Below are 17,042 nucleotides of genomic sequence, written 5' to 3' on the forward strand. Positions count from 1 at the left end.
TACAGGGTGACCGCGTGACTATGTTACAAAATTTAAGGGATGATTCCTGACACGGAAACAAGAAAAAAAGTTCAAATAAACTTTTCTCCAACGTACATAATTTCGGAGCTACAAGGTGCCGAAAGCGTGGGAAAATGACATTCAAAGCTCTATAGATCGACTATGGTGAATGATAGAGCTAATGCGGCATGGTCACGTCAAAGACACCGAAGCTGCTGTATTCAAAAATGCTTAGGTCGAGATTGTGCAATTCGTGCACAAGGGATTCCCCAAAGGAGCGTAGGGATTCCCGGATAATCTCTCAAGAAAGATGGGTCGAAAAGGATACGAATGAATAGCTGTCCCAACTGCTAGCAATAATGCATCTGCACTAAGTCGATATCTCGCACAAGCACAAAATGGTGAACAGTTTTATACGTGCCATGTGTGGTTGCATAACGCGCACTAAATAAGAGTGGTAAAACATGAATGGAAAATGTGAATAATTTGGTATAAATAGTAAATACATGATATTACGCTTTCGTATCATTGAACAGACGCTGTTAATAAAAGGTAATAGTCATGAAACATACTAAAAGCTTGTAAAAGGATCACACGATTAAAGTCTTTCTTCTATGTATTGTTGTCATTGAAAACAAATAAACAAAACTGAGCGAAACAACCATAATGCAAAAGAGGTAGTTTTCTAAAAACAAAAGTCACAAGAATGGGAATAATGTCTTCAATCAACATTTTATAGCAGGATTGAATGCAGCCAAGAACATCATCAATTACCTGTAAACGAGACAAATCTCCCAATTATCCTACAATAGGTGATGGACATGGCGTCCCTCTACTTCAACATAAGCGTTGCAGCGTCGCAGTATGTTCTTACGCATCCGCTGTAACAACCCAGGATGTGTTCTTATTGGTATCACAGTATCACAGGCAAGGAGTATTCGTGCTAATAGTTCTTCTGCGTCGTCTATAGGCGTCTCATAGACAAGTGTTTTGACATGACCCCACAAGAAAAAATCAAGTGGAAGAAATCTGGGGAACGTGCATGCCAATTACCAGTACCGCCTCTTCCAATCCATCTGTCACGAAACGTTTCATTCAAATACTCTCGAGCACTAGCTGAAAAGTGGGCTGGGACACCATCATGTTGAAACCACATCCGTTGACGAACACCGAGAGGGACATACTCTAATAAATATGGAAGTATGTCTCGCAGGAATTTCATATACACTGGTGCAGTTAATCGTGGTGGTAGTAAATATGGACCTATTATCTGATCACTGATAATACCTGCCCACATATTTATGGCGAATCGGTATTGGTGGCCCCTTTCCACAATTGCATAAGGATTTTCGTCTGCCCATACATGACTATTGTGACTATTAAATATCCCGTCTTTCGTAAAACAAGCTTCGTCGGTGAAAAGCACGCAGGAAGCAAACTGCGTATCAATTACAGAGCGTTGGAGAAATCACTCACAAAAACGAACGCGAGGTTGAAAGTCAGTTGGACGTAAGGCCTAAACCCTCTGCGGGTGACAATGGTGTAACTGTTGCTCGTGTACTACTTTCTAAACAGTATCGTGTGCTACTCCTCTTTCACGTGCTACTTTCCGGGTACTTACTGTTGGGTCTTGGGCGAAACGATCAAGCACTTGTTCTTCAAAGTCTGGAATCCTTGTGGTTCTTCGTCTTCCTTGGTCGTAGTACTGAGGTTGTAAATTCCTCGTGTTTCATAAGCGTTGAAAAAGTCTGGCAAACATAGTATGGGCTTCTTTGTTTATACTTCAGTCGATATAACCTATTAGCTTCTCGACTGTTGCCATTTGCTTGACCTATACAAATGTCATGTCGCAAGTTTTGCTATCGAATACTCCATTTGATCTCACATTCGAACAAGCAAAGCACAAACTGCACTAAGCAAACGCTACGAAATATCTTCTAAAATATCTTCTAAACGATAACAATATGACGACATGTAAAGTATTTTAGACAAAATCTCGGAATCAGTCCTGCAAAAATCGGAAGCAGCGACTAAAACAAACGTCCTGATAAATTGTTTTTCCTTTTTTTTTTTTCAATGTTCGGGTAACGCACATTACGACTAATGATAAGAAACGGATATTTTACTGTTGTTCTCTGGCAGTGGTCAAATTAACATGGGATGGCGTAAAAAGTATCCTCGGCTCGTATCATCAAATAATATAAGATTTCTGCCTGGAAGAAAACACCCATATCCCCAAGTTTTTCCCCTTAGTTTTACTTGCTTTTAATGACGAAACTACATGGAAGAAAACAATCTTAGTGTGATGTTTGTACAACATTTTAGTACATTTCATGATTATTCCCTTTATTAAACGCGTCTATACGTACAATAAACAGGACAGTGTACTATCATGTATTTACCATTTGCACAAATTTATTCACATTTTGCTCTCATTATTCCCACTCTTATTTAGTGCGCGTTATGCAACCACACATGGCACTTATAAAACTGTTCGCCATTTTGTGTTTGTGCGAAATATCGACTTAGTACAGACGCATTATTGCTAGCAGTAGGGACAGCTATTCATCCGTATCCTTTTCGACCCATCTTTCTTGAGAGATTATCCGGGAATCCCTACGCTCCTTTGGGGAATCCCTTGTGCACGAATTGCACGATCTCAACCTAGGCATTTTTGAATACAGCAGCTTCGGTGTCTTTGACGTGACCATGCCGCATTAGCTCTATCATTCACCATAGTCGATCTATAGAGCTTTGAATGTCATTTTCCCACGCTTTCGGCACCTTGTAGCTCCGAAATTATGTACATTGGAGAAAAGTTTATTTGAACTTTTTTTCTTGTTTCCGTGTCAGGAATCATCCCTTAAATTTTGTAACATAGTCACGCGGTCACCCTGTATAGTCACTTTGGGTAAGATGGCATTAAATCCGAAGATTTGGTAAGGGGTAATAATTTCCTAGGACATTTTTACCCCCCTGTCGGTTATTGATTACTTCAAAGACAAACTCAAATGTTACATTATATATTGATACCACTCCTTAGTATATTTTAACATATATAGTCACTTTGGGCAATATGGCTTTAAATCCGAAGATTTGGGAAGGAGTAATAATTTCCTAGGAAATTTTTACCCCCTGTCGGTTATTGATTACTTCAAAGACAAACTCAAATGTTACATTATATATTGATACCACTTCTTAGTTGCTTTTGGGGTTTAACGTCCCGGTCAGCAGCGAGGCTATATGAGACATGGACCTACTGATTAACGTGGAATCCGAACCACATGAGCTCCCGCCACCACTCCTTAGTATATTTTAACGTATACAGTCACTTTATCTGTATATCTGTATTTACCCCCAAAAAATCTTAGGTAAATATCATATCTAATTGCATGTATGGTTTCAAATGAACGTAAAAATTATTTTACCTATGTAAAAAATATTTGAGCACTTCGATATCTCAAACCGTACCGGAGATATAATAAACATTGATAAAGTTGCCAACACTGTTCACAATGGCGTAGCTAGCTAGCGCGAACTAGCCACTAGAACAACGTGCAAGGCGTGTAAAAATAAGATTTTCAAGTCGCGTGTACAACAGCTAAAGTTGGAAACTTAAAGCTTGGTCAGTACATAGGATCTGAGACGTAAGATACCACAAAGAAACGATTTTTTGAATTTCGAAGTCGAAGCGAAAAATACGGGTGAAATTATCTTATAAAAACGTTCACAATTTCGGACTCTATTAAACTCAAGTCATCAAATTTGGTATTTCAACATCTCATTTAAAATAATAAAAAAAAGTTTTAGCTTTTTTATATATCTCCCTATAAACTTTCTGAATATAAAATCATTCTTCATCCTCCCCAAAGTGAGTGCGTCTGTTAAGACATAAAATGGTATAACATCAATTTACAATGTAAAAATTTGACCCTATCCCTGAAGTAGCACAGAACCAATACAAGAGTATAAATTCCCTAGGAAAAAAGCACCCCCTATAAAATTTCTGATAAATATAAAGACATCTTACCGACAGTCAGTGCGTCCGTTAAGATAACAGGGTATAATATCAATTTATAAAGTAACATTAGAACCAAGAACGGACAAGGGGGTATAAATTACCTAAGAAAATATTACTCAATCTCAAATTTTCGGATACAAAGCAATCTTGTCCAAAGTGAGTGTGTATGTTAAGACCTAACACGGAATAATATAAGTTTATAATGTAACATTTCAATTCATCTTGAAGTAATCAAAAACTGATAGGAGGTATAAATTCCCTAGGGAAAAATACCCTTCTATCCAGTGGAGTATTTAGGGGGGGCTTCCGGGCTTAAGCTCCACCCGAAATCTTATTATAGTAAAGTATATGAAATATCACATTTTCAGGCAAAGCCCCCCGAAACAAAATCGTAAATACGCCACTGCTCCTATCAAATCTTCGGTTATTAAGTTATCTTGACCAGAGTGAGTGCCCCCGTTAACAGATAACATGGAATAATAGCAATTTATACTATAACAATTGCGCTCCTAGGAAATTATTACAACCCTACCAAATCGTCGGATTTAAAGCCATCTTGCCCAAATTGACTGTGTCTGTTAAGTACTACGGAGTGGTATTAATTTATAATACAACACTTGAGTTTTTCTTTGAAGTAACCAATAACCGAAAGGGGGGAATAATTTCTTAGGAAATTTTTACCCCCTAACAAATCTTCGGATTTAAAGGCATCTTACCCAAAGTGAGTGGTTACACTGAGAGATCACATTCAATGATATGAATTTTTAATGTGACTTCTGACTTTTCCTTTGAAATTACCAGAATCCGACTATAGGGTAAAGATTTCCAGGGGGTAAAGATTTCCAGGTGGTAAAACTTTCCAGGGGTAAAAAGTCCCTGTGACACCGGCAAGGATAAAGGGGACGGTAGTGATGAGAAATAAATGAAATGGTGAATTGAAGAAAGTGGGAGGAAACGGGAGAACCCGAAAAAAACCCAGACTAGTGATGGGCAGCGGGAATATTCCCTGGTTTTTTCCCTGGCATATAAATTCCCGGGAAGGAATTTATTTCCATTTCTTTATTTTATCTTCCAAATTTTAAGAACCGTATGACCAATTACTTTATTTTCATTTATTATGATTTACTTCTAGCCTTTAAATACTTTGAAGGTTAAAAAAATAAAATTCGTTTACTGCACTTTATATAACTAATCATATGATTTATTAGTTGCATTTCTATTTGTACTAAAAAGTAGCAAAGTACTAATTTACAAATGATGAATAGGAACCAGTTTGTAAAGTAATGTAGAAATTATGTAGAAATAGAGATGAATTACTATTGTAATACACATCGAACCATTGTTAGTAATATATGTGGGTCTGTCTCCTGTCCCTGACTCGAATTTCTGGAGAGGTACTCGGACTTCTCTTACATGTGAATTAACGCATGAAATCTCGAGAAATAGGTAGGAAAAAAGGTCGTGTGTGGCAATATTGCGTGCTAAATTCTAAAGATAAGCCGGTATCTTGCAAATTTTGCGAACATAAATATGTATGCGCAAATGTTGATGAATTGGTGGCATCTTCTGGCAGTTGCCCAATCTAATTAATTTATAACATTTAAAAATGTAATATGTTTATAATATCTGTAGTAGATGAAGTTTAGAAAATTCACTTACAAATAAATTTAAACTGTATAGCGGTGTAAAAATATGTGGACTTACTATATCATTTTTTCCACATATTTACTTTCATAGAACATTTTGTAAATACTGTAAATATACATTTATGCGTACTCTTTAAATATAATAAAATATTAATAAAATAACTGAACACCGTTCAGAATATACATTTTAAAGAATGCTCTGGAGACAAATGTAATAATATACTGTGATAAAAAAAAAAAAACGAATTTAACTTTGAAATCATAATATAATAATAAAATGCAATTTTCTTTGTGATTGTACAAGAATTCACGGGAATCTTCCCAGGGAATATTCCCGAAAAATATTTTCCTTGCAATTTACCCATCACTACCACAGACACGGTGTTTTTCCAATACAAATCTCACTTGGCGCGAGCTGGTATCAAACAAGGGACCCCACGCACCAGAGATGAACGCTCCAAACACTGAGCCACCGCGGCCCCATCGATATTAGAGTTTGACATTCTTTATTAGCATATTAATATACAGTGAATTAAATGTCATATATTGCTGAAACTCAGTAGGGAAGGGCACTTGAACGCTGCGCTTCCCAAATGACACTCCCTTAGTTATGGTAAAATAAACGAATGAACTTTACCATTACCACAAAGATGCGGAAAAAAACGAAGGGTGTCCGAGAAGTCCTTCCTTGATTACAGAAATTGATAACTCAGGCTAGAAATAAGATAGAAATATGAAACTGGTGTTGAATTGTTTACAAACTATAAAAGTTTTTGTCTGTGTTAGGTTTGTTCTGTTTTACCAAGTCTCAATTTTGTTTGTTTTAGGTTTGTAGTACGTAAGTAAGAAGCCCAAGAAGCCATGCCAACTAACCAGGAGAAGGCACAGTGTGTCCTGTGGTACCATGAGACACGATCACCAACCACGGTGCAGAGACAGTTCCAGACAACATTTGGGAGGACTCCACCTGATGTCAAGAGCATTAAAGCCTGGTATGAGAAGTTCAAGAACACAGGGTCGGTTGCTGACCTTCCGAGGTCTGGTCGACCAAGAACCTCAGCAGATGGTGGATGGAAATTGAATATCGCCTAGATGTGCTACGCGCTACCAAGGATGCTCATGTAGAAGTGTACTGATGTGACCAAAACTTTTATAGTTTGTAAACAATTCAACACCAGTTCCATATTTTTATCTTATTTCTAGCCTGAGTTATCAATTTCTGTAATCAGGGAAGGACTTCTCGGACACCCTGTATATGAACGGAGTGGTCAAAGTTTTCCGCTGTGCCGCAATCAAGTTTTCAATTGTAGTGACTGAGGTCTCTGGTTTAAACTGCGGTCAAGTAAGTTTATAGTAGGCTACTTCGTGTCTGCGGCTTTTATATGGATGCTTCCGTTTTATCCCAGTTCATTATTCTACCAATTCTCCAATCATTATTTACTTGACATAATCATCCGTCTCCCTTAGCTTAAAGACATAATGGTAGGACGTTAAACTGAATGATTTCAATTTCGTCATTCGATCATCGTAATGACGAGACAGCTAATACCTTTGCTCAATACTTTGCCACTGTATCTGTGCTCTATTCATCAGACCTGAGTGACTATGGCTAATGTCTTATCAAATAACGGTAATGAAATCTTAGAAACGCTGTGTGTTAATGAAATTTACTTACCTGAATTTGAAATAGCAATAAAGAAAACCTAAATAGCAATAAAGAACAGTTGTATGACCTGATGGGATACCCTCGTATATATAATCAAAGGCTGTATTGATGTATTTAAATAACTCCTATGGATTGCTTTCAAACTCTCCATTAAAAGTTTCCCCGAGAAGTGGAAATCCTCGTGGCTCCGCACGATACCTAAATCTAATAATAAATGTGAAATTATTAATTTTAGACCCATATCAATTTTATGTATTTTTGCGAAAGTATTTGAAAAGATGTTATGTATACGAATAATTTATCATGTTAAACCAGCAATTTCAATCCATCAACATGGCTTTGTTACTCGGAAATGAGCAACAACTAATCTAGCAATAGCCACTGACTTTATAACTAACTCGTTAGCTGAAGGATATAAGGTTGACATAATATATATTGATTTTGAGAAGGCTTTCGACAGAGTAAGTCATAAAATAATGTTAAGCAAATTAAATCATTATAATTTCTCTTCAGCCCTCACCAATTTTTTCAATTACATCTAAGTGAACGTAAACACACTGTTGTCTATAAAGAATTTTAATCAAACGAATATTTCGCATTATCAGGAGTTCCACAAGGGTCGAACCTATGCCCTCTACTATTTCTATTGTTTATTAACGATCTTCCAGATCATATACCCAACAGTGAAAAATTATTGTTCGCTGATAATCTCAAACTACACGCCAAGATAGAATCTGTGCATGGTTGACTTTATTTACAACACCGGTGGGGGCACTCAGTCGAAAAGGTGTAAGAACGCTTTCTTAGGCCAGCACCCTGAATGAGGTTTTCCCCGGGATGGCTGACCTGCTAAAACTTTTACACTTTTTTCGATCGAATGTCCCCACCAAGAATCGAAACCGGAACCACTCGCAAAGACGGACCAAAGACGAGTGCGACAACACCTACTCTTGGAAAGGAAGAGAGTTGAGAATGTCGTTTTGAAAACTTCTACATTGTCTTTGTGTTGTTCATTCAGGTCTTGTAACCCACATCTTTTGGAGGCAAATTTTTGTGGTGAGAAATTGCATGTACTGTAAGGGTTCCCTTACATCATGGTCTGTTCACCTGCCAAGTGCATCGAGTACAAGGCTCAGCTGTGGTCCAGAGTTTACTACAATAGGGCATAACTTCGGAGTTGCATTAAGAACGCCAAACACAAAAACAGAAGGTTTCGTTGTTTGATAAAATAAAATAAAAAATAAATAAAATAAAGTAAAACTGTAGAGGAAGTATCATAAAAACCTACCACTTCACCCATGATGCTGTATTTACAGAAGAAGAATTTTTTTTAGTTTAACGTCCGACGTTTACGCCCTGTAGGCTATGGGAGAAGATAATAAAAGCACCTGAATGGTGATGGAGAAATTAGTAGAATAAAAAGTGGGAGGAAACGGGAACACACCGAGGAAACCCACTGACACGATGTTGTCCGCCACAAACTTACTTGGATGAGGATAGAACCAGGGACCCCACGCATCAAAGGTAAGCGCTCTACTCCTGCGCTAAAGCGCCTCCACAAACGAAGAAGAGATTTAGGATTTAGATTTCTTGCCTATCGGCATCTATGACCATTTAGCCCGTCACGTATGAGGGATGACACCCCTCGGCCAGCACACTATCCGGGGAAATGGAAGGAAGAAACAAAAGGAAATGAAATCTTTGAGTTTTACGTCCCACGCATATGGAAGGAAGAAAGAATTGGGGAAGCAAGGAAGTTAGGCCTAGGACCTAGAAATTAGGTACCACCATGGCATTTGCCTAGCGTGAATTAGGAAAACCCAGGAAAACATTCAGAATGGCTGCTACTTTTTCGACCGAGTACCGATACCGGGAACCGAACCCAGGGCCTCAAAAAGACGAAGAGAAAAGAGTCTGTGTCCTCTTCGGAATATAGCACTAGACGAAGATTGAATAAATGTAACGAAATCTTTAAGTTTTACGGCCCACGATTGTGCCAGCTAGGCTAAAGAATACGGTGATGATGAGAAATGAACAAAATGGTGGAAGGAAAACAGAGAAAGGAAACGAAAGAATCCCGAAAAACCCAGGTACATTGTATTTGGCCACCACAAGTTCACTTAGCGCCAGCTGGGAGCGAACCCAGTACCCCATGCGCCAGAAGGGAGCGCTCTACCACTGAGCCACCGCGGCTCCGAAACGACAATTCAATATTATAATCTAATAAGTCTAGAAATATTACAAAATTAAGTACTTACTGTTTGGATGATCTTGTGCAGAAGAGTTTTCCATGATGCCGGTACTAGCTATGACGAATTGCGGGAAGTGATCTTGACCTGTTAACTCCTAGTTGCTGTCCATGGCGCTTGGAATTCCAGAAAAGTTTTAATCTCAGTCAATTATACAACTCTAGCGTTCTAACACGTAATAATTTTTGCATGATGGATACTGTGGAACTTGTAAGCACTCGTACAAATGAATACATACACAGAAAAAAAGCATGAGAAAAAGTTTATACCTGCAACAAATGAAATTTCATATTTCTAACAACTCTTCCCTCCCCTCCCACACACCCCTTCTACTTCAGTTGTGTGTGACCAGGATAATTGACGTAGTAGCAGCTCCCATAATGATTTGCTACATTTGGCCTTGACGGAAGAAAGTGATATTGTCCGACCTTGAAGCTCTCTCCCTGTGGCTATTGGTATGTTCACTGTAGAGGACAGCAACAATTTTAATATTAAATACGTTAAACGAAGTATTCTTTACTATAGAATTACGTGAAATGATTCTCAAAAGATGGAATGAGCTAGGTTATACTACGTACGTACATCATAGCGAAAAGATGTGCAAAAGCCACTTCAAATATTGATATACAGCCGTATGTTGTGGGTATGATTTTTTCTTTTTCTTTTTTTCTTTTTTTCTGTTTTGTTTATTACTCTGTAAGCTTTCAGTCTCAGACTACGAGGGAAATTTACGCTCAAACCAATAAAATCAACAACAACAAAATCACCAATGGGAGAGGAAACTGAATGATGGGAGTAAAGATAATACCGTAATTCTTGTAGTTAAACCAGTGGTTCTCAACCTTTTTGTACTGTCGGTATACTTTACTCAACGTAAAATACATGACGATACACTTCCTTGATATTTTTTTATTAATAATAATTGCTCCGCGGTGGCTCAGTGGTAGAGCGTTCACCTCTGGTACGTGAGCTCCCTGGTTCGATCCCAGTTCACTTCAAGTAAACTTTGTGGTGGACAAATACCGTGTGCGTTGGTCTTCTCGGAGTTCTCCCGTTTCCTCTCCCTTTCTTCATTCCACCATTTCATACATTTCTTATCATCACCGTCTCCTTAACCTTGCCGGCATAAGCGTAGGACGTAAAACTGAAAGATTTCATTTCATTTCATTATTATTAATAATAATATCTATTATAATAGTGAAACCTATTAGTTTTTTTTTTTTTTTTATAATGACTCTATGTAGCACAGACAGTTACTGCTGGAGGTTTTGCCTGGTAGAGTGTCTCCATGTAAACTATTTATTATTTAATTCTTCATGATTTCTATATTGTAAAATATTGCGACACACCTTAGGGTACTGCGTGGCACATTAGTGTGTCGCGACACATCGGTTGAGAACCACTCAGTTAAAAGTATGAATAGAAACTGTCACGATGATCGGTTACCAGCTTTGAATCCTGAACCTCTTGGTTGAGAGCAAGAGCCATTACTACTACTTTAATTATTATTATTATTATTATTATTATTATTATTATTATTATTATTATTATTATTATTATTATTATTATTATTATTAATTACAAGTGCTCATTATGTGAAATTCTACGCAATGTAACCCGACAGAGAAACGAAATTACAAACTTATGTTCTTGAGTGAGAATCGAAATCACGATGGTTTGTGTTTTGTGATTCGAAGCTGAACTCTCCAGACCATTCGGTTGATTGGTTGGAAAGTATATTTTAACAACTATTTTTAAGACGTAGACTGATAGCTTAACATCGGATCCAAACCTAATGAGCGTACACCGGGAATCAAACCCAAGTCTCCCGCGCCTTTTACACTAACTATATTGCCACGACGAACCTCGCAGACTATTCATCTGTTGACACTCGCATCAGTCCGCACTTCTTAGTTTAGAAACAAATTGAAATTGAACAATTCTATTATTTCTCGTTTTCGGTTTTCTTCTTGTTCGATTCAATTATAGGTTGGTTGGCAACATGGAAATTTTAAAACTTTTCTCTCCCTTTGGAGAACTGTTTTATACTTTGATCAAGTTTCTTCTTCGTAACTGCATCTAGACACTCTATCATTGGTCTTTCTCTTTCTGGTTTTCCCTTTATCAACATGGTCATCCAATCGGAGTGCCGAATAAGGTGGTCAAGCTTGCTGTTTTTTTTTTTTTTTCATTTTCCTATTATCTTCATGACCTGTCATCCTTCATTAGCTTCCTTTAACCCTTTTCCGGGCCGTGGAAAGATATTTTCCCAAAATCATAGTGTCAAAAGTGCATGATTTAGGTTGGTGGGAATAGCATTTCCCACTTGGTTATCGTGCAGTAAGGCAGGTCGAAAATGACTATTTTGGAAAACAAATGCCTGCTTCTGCTGACGTGATTAGCACGCACATTAGTGCGCACCATCTGGCGTGTAAATAGTAAGCACTTTTTATTGATTTCTGTTTCCATACAATTCGATCCATACCCATTAGCATCGGGAGGGGAGGGCAAGAGGGGGTATTTGCCCTCCCCTGGAAATTGAAATACCCCTAATGTTATGCAATTTAAGGCACTTTCGAGACAAAATTGCCTATTTTCAGGAGTTTTGCCCCCCTGGAAAATGTTGCCCTCCCCTGGAAAAGACCCTGCCGGCGCCCAGGTCCATACCATTCGCTTTCCATGTGCGTTCTTGTTTTCTGAAAAGAAATTTACCTAAAATACCGAAAATAGTAATTTTGGTGATATATCCAGGGACGGCGCCAAGGTATTCAAGGGGCAAGTGTCCCCAGATCTTCCCTTGTCCTCCTTGTGTCCCCACAAAGTTTTATTATTTTAATTATTATTGCACATATTGTATTAATATTGCTCATTTTTTATATGTTTTGTTTGATTTGCCCCCATTCCAAGCTTGTCTTCCCCCAGGGCCATCGTAACTTTGAGAACCTAGCGGCGAACCTGTTTGTTTGTGGCAATTCGTGGATGGGCAGCATGCAGTTTTCATGCAATGCAGCCAGCATCAATGCAGCCAGCATACAATATAAAAAAAAATATTCATTCTTCTACTGTAGGAAAAAAAAACCGCTTTAAATTAGGCTCGTGGGAAGAATACTTCCCACCTCATAATCTATGGGAAATACATAGAATAAATGGAATCCACCAACATAATTATTCATATTCGCCTGGTGGAGATCTTATTTTAACCTTTTTGTCACTCGCGCCAAATTTAGTAACATAACTACTCGCGCGTTTGCTTTTTTCCAACATTGACATTTTGAGGTACAATAATATATTTAGTAACATTTATTGGAAGTAATGCATGCAATTGTTGAGTAAATTACTTAGAACATTTCGTGTTGTTGCTATAGTGCTGTCAAAACGTCTTGATCCATGGCAAAAATGCGAACTAAAACTCGAACCATCGACACATCCACGCGTTGAGCCAATAATGGTTCTGCTGTTGCTGAACGAGAGAGCCTTGACTAAGTTTCGGTCCTAGCATCTTTTTCACAATGTTTTTACACTTTGTCTTTTCCGGTGCTGCCAGTCACTTCTTCCATTTTGTTTTTCTGTCTTTCCCAATGAAAAAATCTTCACTATTTTCATTGTAACTGTAACTCACATCCATATCGTTTGCATTAATATTGTCAAGCCACTCAGGCCCGTAGCCAGCCCAAAAATTTAGGGGGGGGGCGCTAGAAGTTAGGGGGAACGACCCAATCATATTATACTTCATCACCATATTATAGTTAATTTGCAAGCCTACCGTGAAATTTTATGGGGGCCAGTCAAGGTTTAGGGGGGCCGGCCCCCTCCCCCCCGTGGATACGTGTCTGAAGCCACTTCTGTATCTCCTTGTACTCAAGAAGCGAGACATTGCTTAGAAAAACAAAACTTCACTCATAAACAGTAATTATCACATTAACGATCGCGCGTTGGAAAATTTCAAACTCCATAAAAATATACGGTTGCTACTGTAATCACGGAACTACTCGCGCGTTTGAAAAAAGCAAACACAGACGAAACTATTTTCTCAACCTGTACTGGAAGCTACTACAATTAGAGCACGTCACCGAGCTTTTGGTAGGAAGAGGGGGAGGAACCACTTAAGGAATAGCAGAGAGGGTGGCTTCTCTAATGCGACCGTTCATAAAAATCATTAGTTTTTATTCACCTGTTTGCTTTTTTCCAACAGCGCGAGTGACAAAAGGTTAATAGGCATAACACAGCATCATATCTACAACAAAACGGCCCGGAAAATGGTTAATACGTTTTCATTCCTTTTCCTTTTGGTTCATGATATGCGCGGCTTTCTGCGCCAACACAACATTTCAAATGATTACAGCTTGGATATTTCAGCTACTATCAATGTCCACGTCTCTGAAACGTAAAGCGCTACGCTGCCTACCAGGGTCTTAAGAAATCGCTTACGAACGTCCAGCGACATATTTCTTGATGTTTGTAGTCCTCTTTTCCTACAGAATGCTTGTTTAGTCTGCGCTATTCTTGAACTTACGTCTTGTTCACTTCTTCCGTCCAAGGATATTAGACTTCCTAAATAGGAGAACGTCTTACCGTCTTCGATTTTCTCTCCATATGTTTCCCCTTTCTGTCCTGGTCTTGTGCAATTTATCACTTTGGTTTAATTCTCATTTATCTCCATTTTGCATTTTTTTTTCAGTTGGTCGTTCAACTTTGAAAATACTTCCTGCAAGACCATTTTCATTAATGTCTATAAAATTTAACTGATTCGTGTCTGTGGAAAAATAGTGCTTATGATTTATAATTAAGAGTAATAAATATCACATACTGTGACTAGCCATTCTGCTTGCTTTGTTTGGTCTGAAATATTCCGTTAGATCGCCCAGACTGCACGAGACATGGGCCTACACTTTAACGTACGCTAGTAGCAGAGACAGCTTGCAAATCGCTTGCTGTAAGCTTGCATTACAGGTCGGCCAACCTTGCATACAGGTTGATTCGAAAGTGTACAACAATACGGCAAGCTGGATTCCAGTAATGAAGTTACATGACGACAACCTTGCATTCAGTGTTCCATTCAATCTTGACACAATCGTTTTGCGCTGGCGGCAAGTCAATAGCCAATGAACGGCCATTGATGTTATGCTCGGTAAAGAGCCTAAAGCAAAGCTTGCAAGTACAACAAAAGGCAGATTGTATGAGCGCATGCGTTGAAAGTGCAAACGTAGAAAGCCGAAAGACAGGCGCGCGCCAACTGAACGAAAACTTTCTTCCTACTTATGTAGTATCCGAACCACATAAGATCCTATTGGAAATCGAAAGTATCTCTTCTGCACCAAAGGCACGTAGCACCAACAGAGGTTACTATTTTGCAATCGAGCGGTAATAGGGTTGAAACTCAAACGCTATGCTCTCATAGGCCCGGTGTCCTAGAATTAGGGTTGAATCCTGTATCTTGAATTAGGAAAATGAACACACAATCGTAGTCATACGTCTTGTAAATAAAATCAGAAAAATAAACACATTGCTGAAGAAGACTGCACTTATTTAATAAAAACACATTTACACGTGACGTTTCGTGTACGTCACGTGTAAGTATGTTTTTATTAAGTAAGTGCAGTCTTGTTCAGCAGCGTGTTTACTGTTCAGGAAAATGAAACTGAAATGAAATATTTCAGTTTAACGTTTCACGAATATGTCCTTCAAGCGAAGGAATATGATGATTAAAGGAAATAAATTATGATGGGAGATTGGCGAAACGACGAAGTGGGACGAAACGAGAGTACCCCGAGAAAACTTACGCACACGATGTTGTCTACTACAAACTTACTTGACCGGGGATCTAACCAAGGACACCTTGCACCAGAGGTAAACGCTCTACCACTGAGCCACAGTACCCTACATCTTGAATTAGGGTTCAGCTCGCTAACATCATTAATAGGGTGGACGGAATTCTTTTTTTGAAATTTCGATGGCTAGGTTACGGAAAAGTTGCTTCCTGTTAGTGGTAGTCTACACAGAGAATTAAGATTTTTTGGCCAACTCCTTCCTTTGCCTCATGGAACTTGAATATTTTTTATAGCTGCGGCTTTGCAACCCACACGACACTACAAAGAAAGTTGTGCTGCTCAGCCAGGGCCGGATTTAGGTATGGACCATATGGGCCAGGACCAGGGCGGCATTTTTTAAAAATATTTAAAAACGATAAAATAATTGAAAATACATATTCTACCAAAATACCATATTCTACTCGATAAAATAAGCGAAAGCCATTTTTTTTAAATAGCTGTGACTACCAAACATTGTAGCAGATTAGTCGTAGCAAATATTATCGTAAGTCAGTTCGTTATTGTGGTGGTTTGATCAGTTGTCGGTGGATCTGCTGAAAAGGGCGACAGTAAGCAACTTGACACTCGTACTTTCACAAATTGGCGTTTATTTATTCATTTATTTATTCAACAAATACCTGATACAGCCCGGAAGTCAATTTACACTGGATATACAACAACGAGGGAAAGAAATAGGGAAAATTCCGATCGAACCCACAACCTTCCGAATGCGAACCCAACGCTGAAACCAACAGAACTATTTCGCTTGGTTTGATGCAATATGGCCTACATTAGCACCATTTTTGCTTCGGAAAGAAAAGTCTCTTGCAATTTAGTAGCAAAAGTAAAAGTAATACTTTAAGAAGTGGATCCAGGAGAATGGAGGTTTTGGAGACCGATGTGACTGATCTGGTTCGGGGCGGCAATTTCGCTAGGGCACATGGGCTCAAAACGTGGAAATCTGGCCCTGTGCACAGCTATAACCTTTCGTTCTTCTTCACAGTGAAGCATTCTGGGCTTAAAATAAAACGTAAGAGGAAAGTGAGATGTCATATTGTTCCTATGTGGTTAAAAATAATAAATAAGATGAAGAAAAATCTTTAAGTTTTACGTCCCACAATTATGCCGGTTAGGCTAAAGTAGACGGTGATGATGAGAGATGAGTGGAATGGTAGAATGAGGAAAGTGGGAGAAAACGGGAGAACCCCGAGAAAACCCACGAGCACGGTCTTTGTCCACCAAAAAGTCCACACTGCGCGAGCTGAGATCGAAGCAGGGACCCCAAACACCGGAGGTGAACGCTCTACGAAATCCAATTCGACGGAAATTAGATTTAATGATTACATGCTTCCTAAGTGTAGTACGATTACTATTACTGTTGTTACTAAGATTAGATTCGATTACATTACCGGTAACATTAGGTTCAGTTCTCATCCGTTTCATTGGTGACGAAATGTCGTGTCTCCTAACAAATCTGTACTTATTCTTTTCACGATAATCACGGTAATCTATCCTATCACGGTTTCAGTCCCATGAAGACTTCCTCTGGTCATCCGATTTATCTCTGACTTCTTTCCCTTTTTGTCAACCCATTCTTCTCTTCGCCGATCATTTTGACTTTCATTTCCGTACCTCGTCCTCTTTCCTTGGAAC

The 17,042-nt window shown here is 38.6% G+C and overlaps 1 protein-coding gene across 2 annotated transcripts in view; it reads right to left on the minus strand.

Annotated features, from left to right (window-relative positions):
• LOC145681158 (DNA damage-regulated autophagy modulator protein 2-like) overlaps nucleotides 1-10,169 on the minus strand; it is a 54,117-nt gene extending 43,948 nt beyond the window's left edge. Inside the window, exon 1 of one of the 2 annotated variants that reach the window (XM_081752611.1) lies at nucleotides 9,592-10,169. In XM_081752611.1, coding sequence (XP_081608737.1) covers nucleotides 9,592-9,625 — 34 coding nt within the window. In that variant the 5' untranslated portion in view covers nucleotides 9,626-10,169. The remainder of the gene's footprint in view (nucleotides 1-9,591) is intronic. The other variant, XM_081752610.1, reaches the window with a different exon arrangement.
• Nucleotides 10,170-17,042: the final 6,873 nt, after the last annotated feature.

The sequence above is a fragment of the Thermobia domestica genome, chromosome 3 (assembly GCF_964235325.1).
Source record: "Thermobia domestica chromosome 3, izTheDome1.hap1.1, whole genome shotgun sequence".
Lineage (NCBI taxonomy): Eukaryota > Metazoa > Arthropoda > Insecta > Zygentoma > Lepismatidae > Thermobia > Thermobia domestica.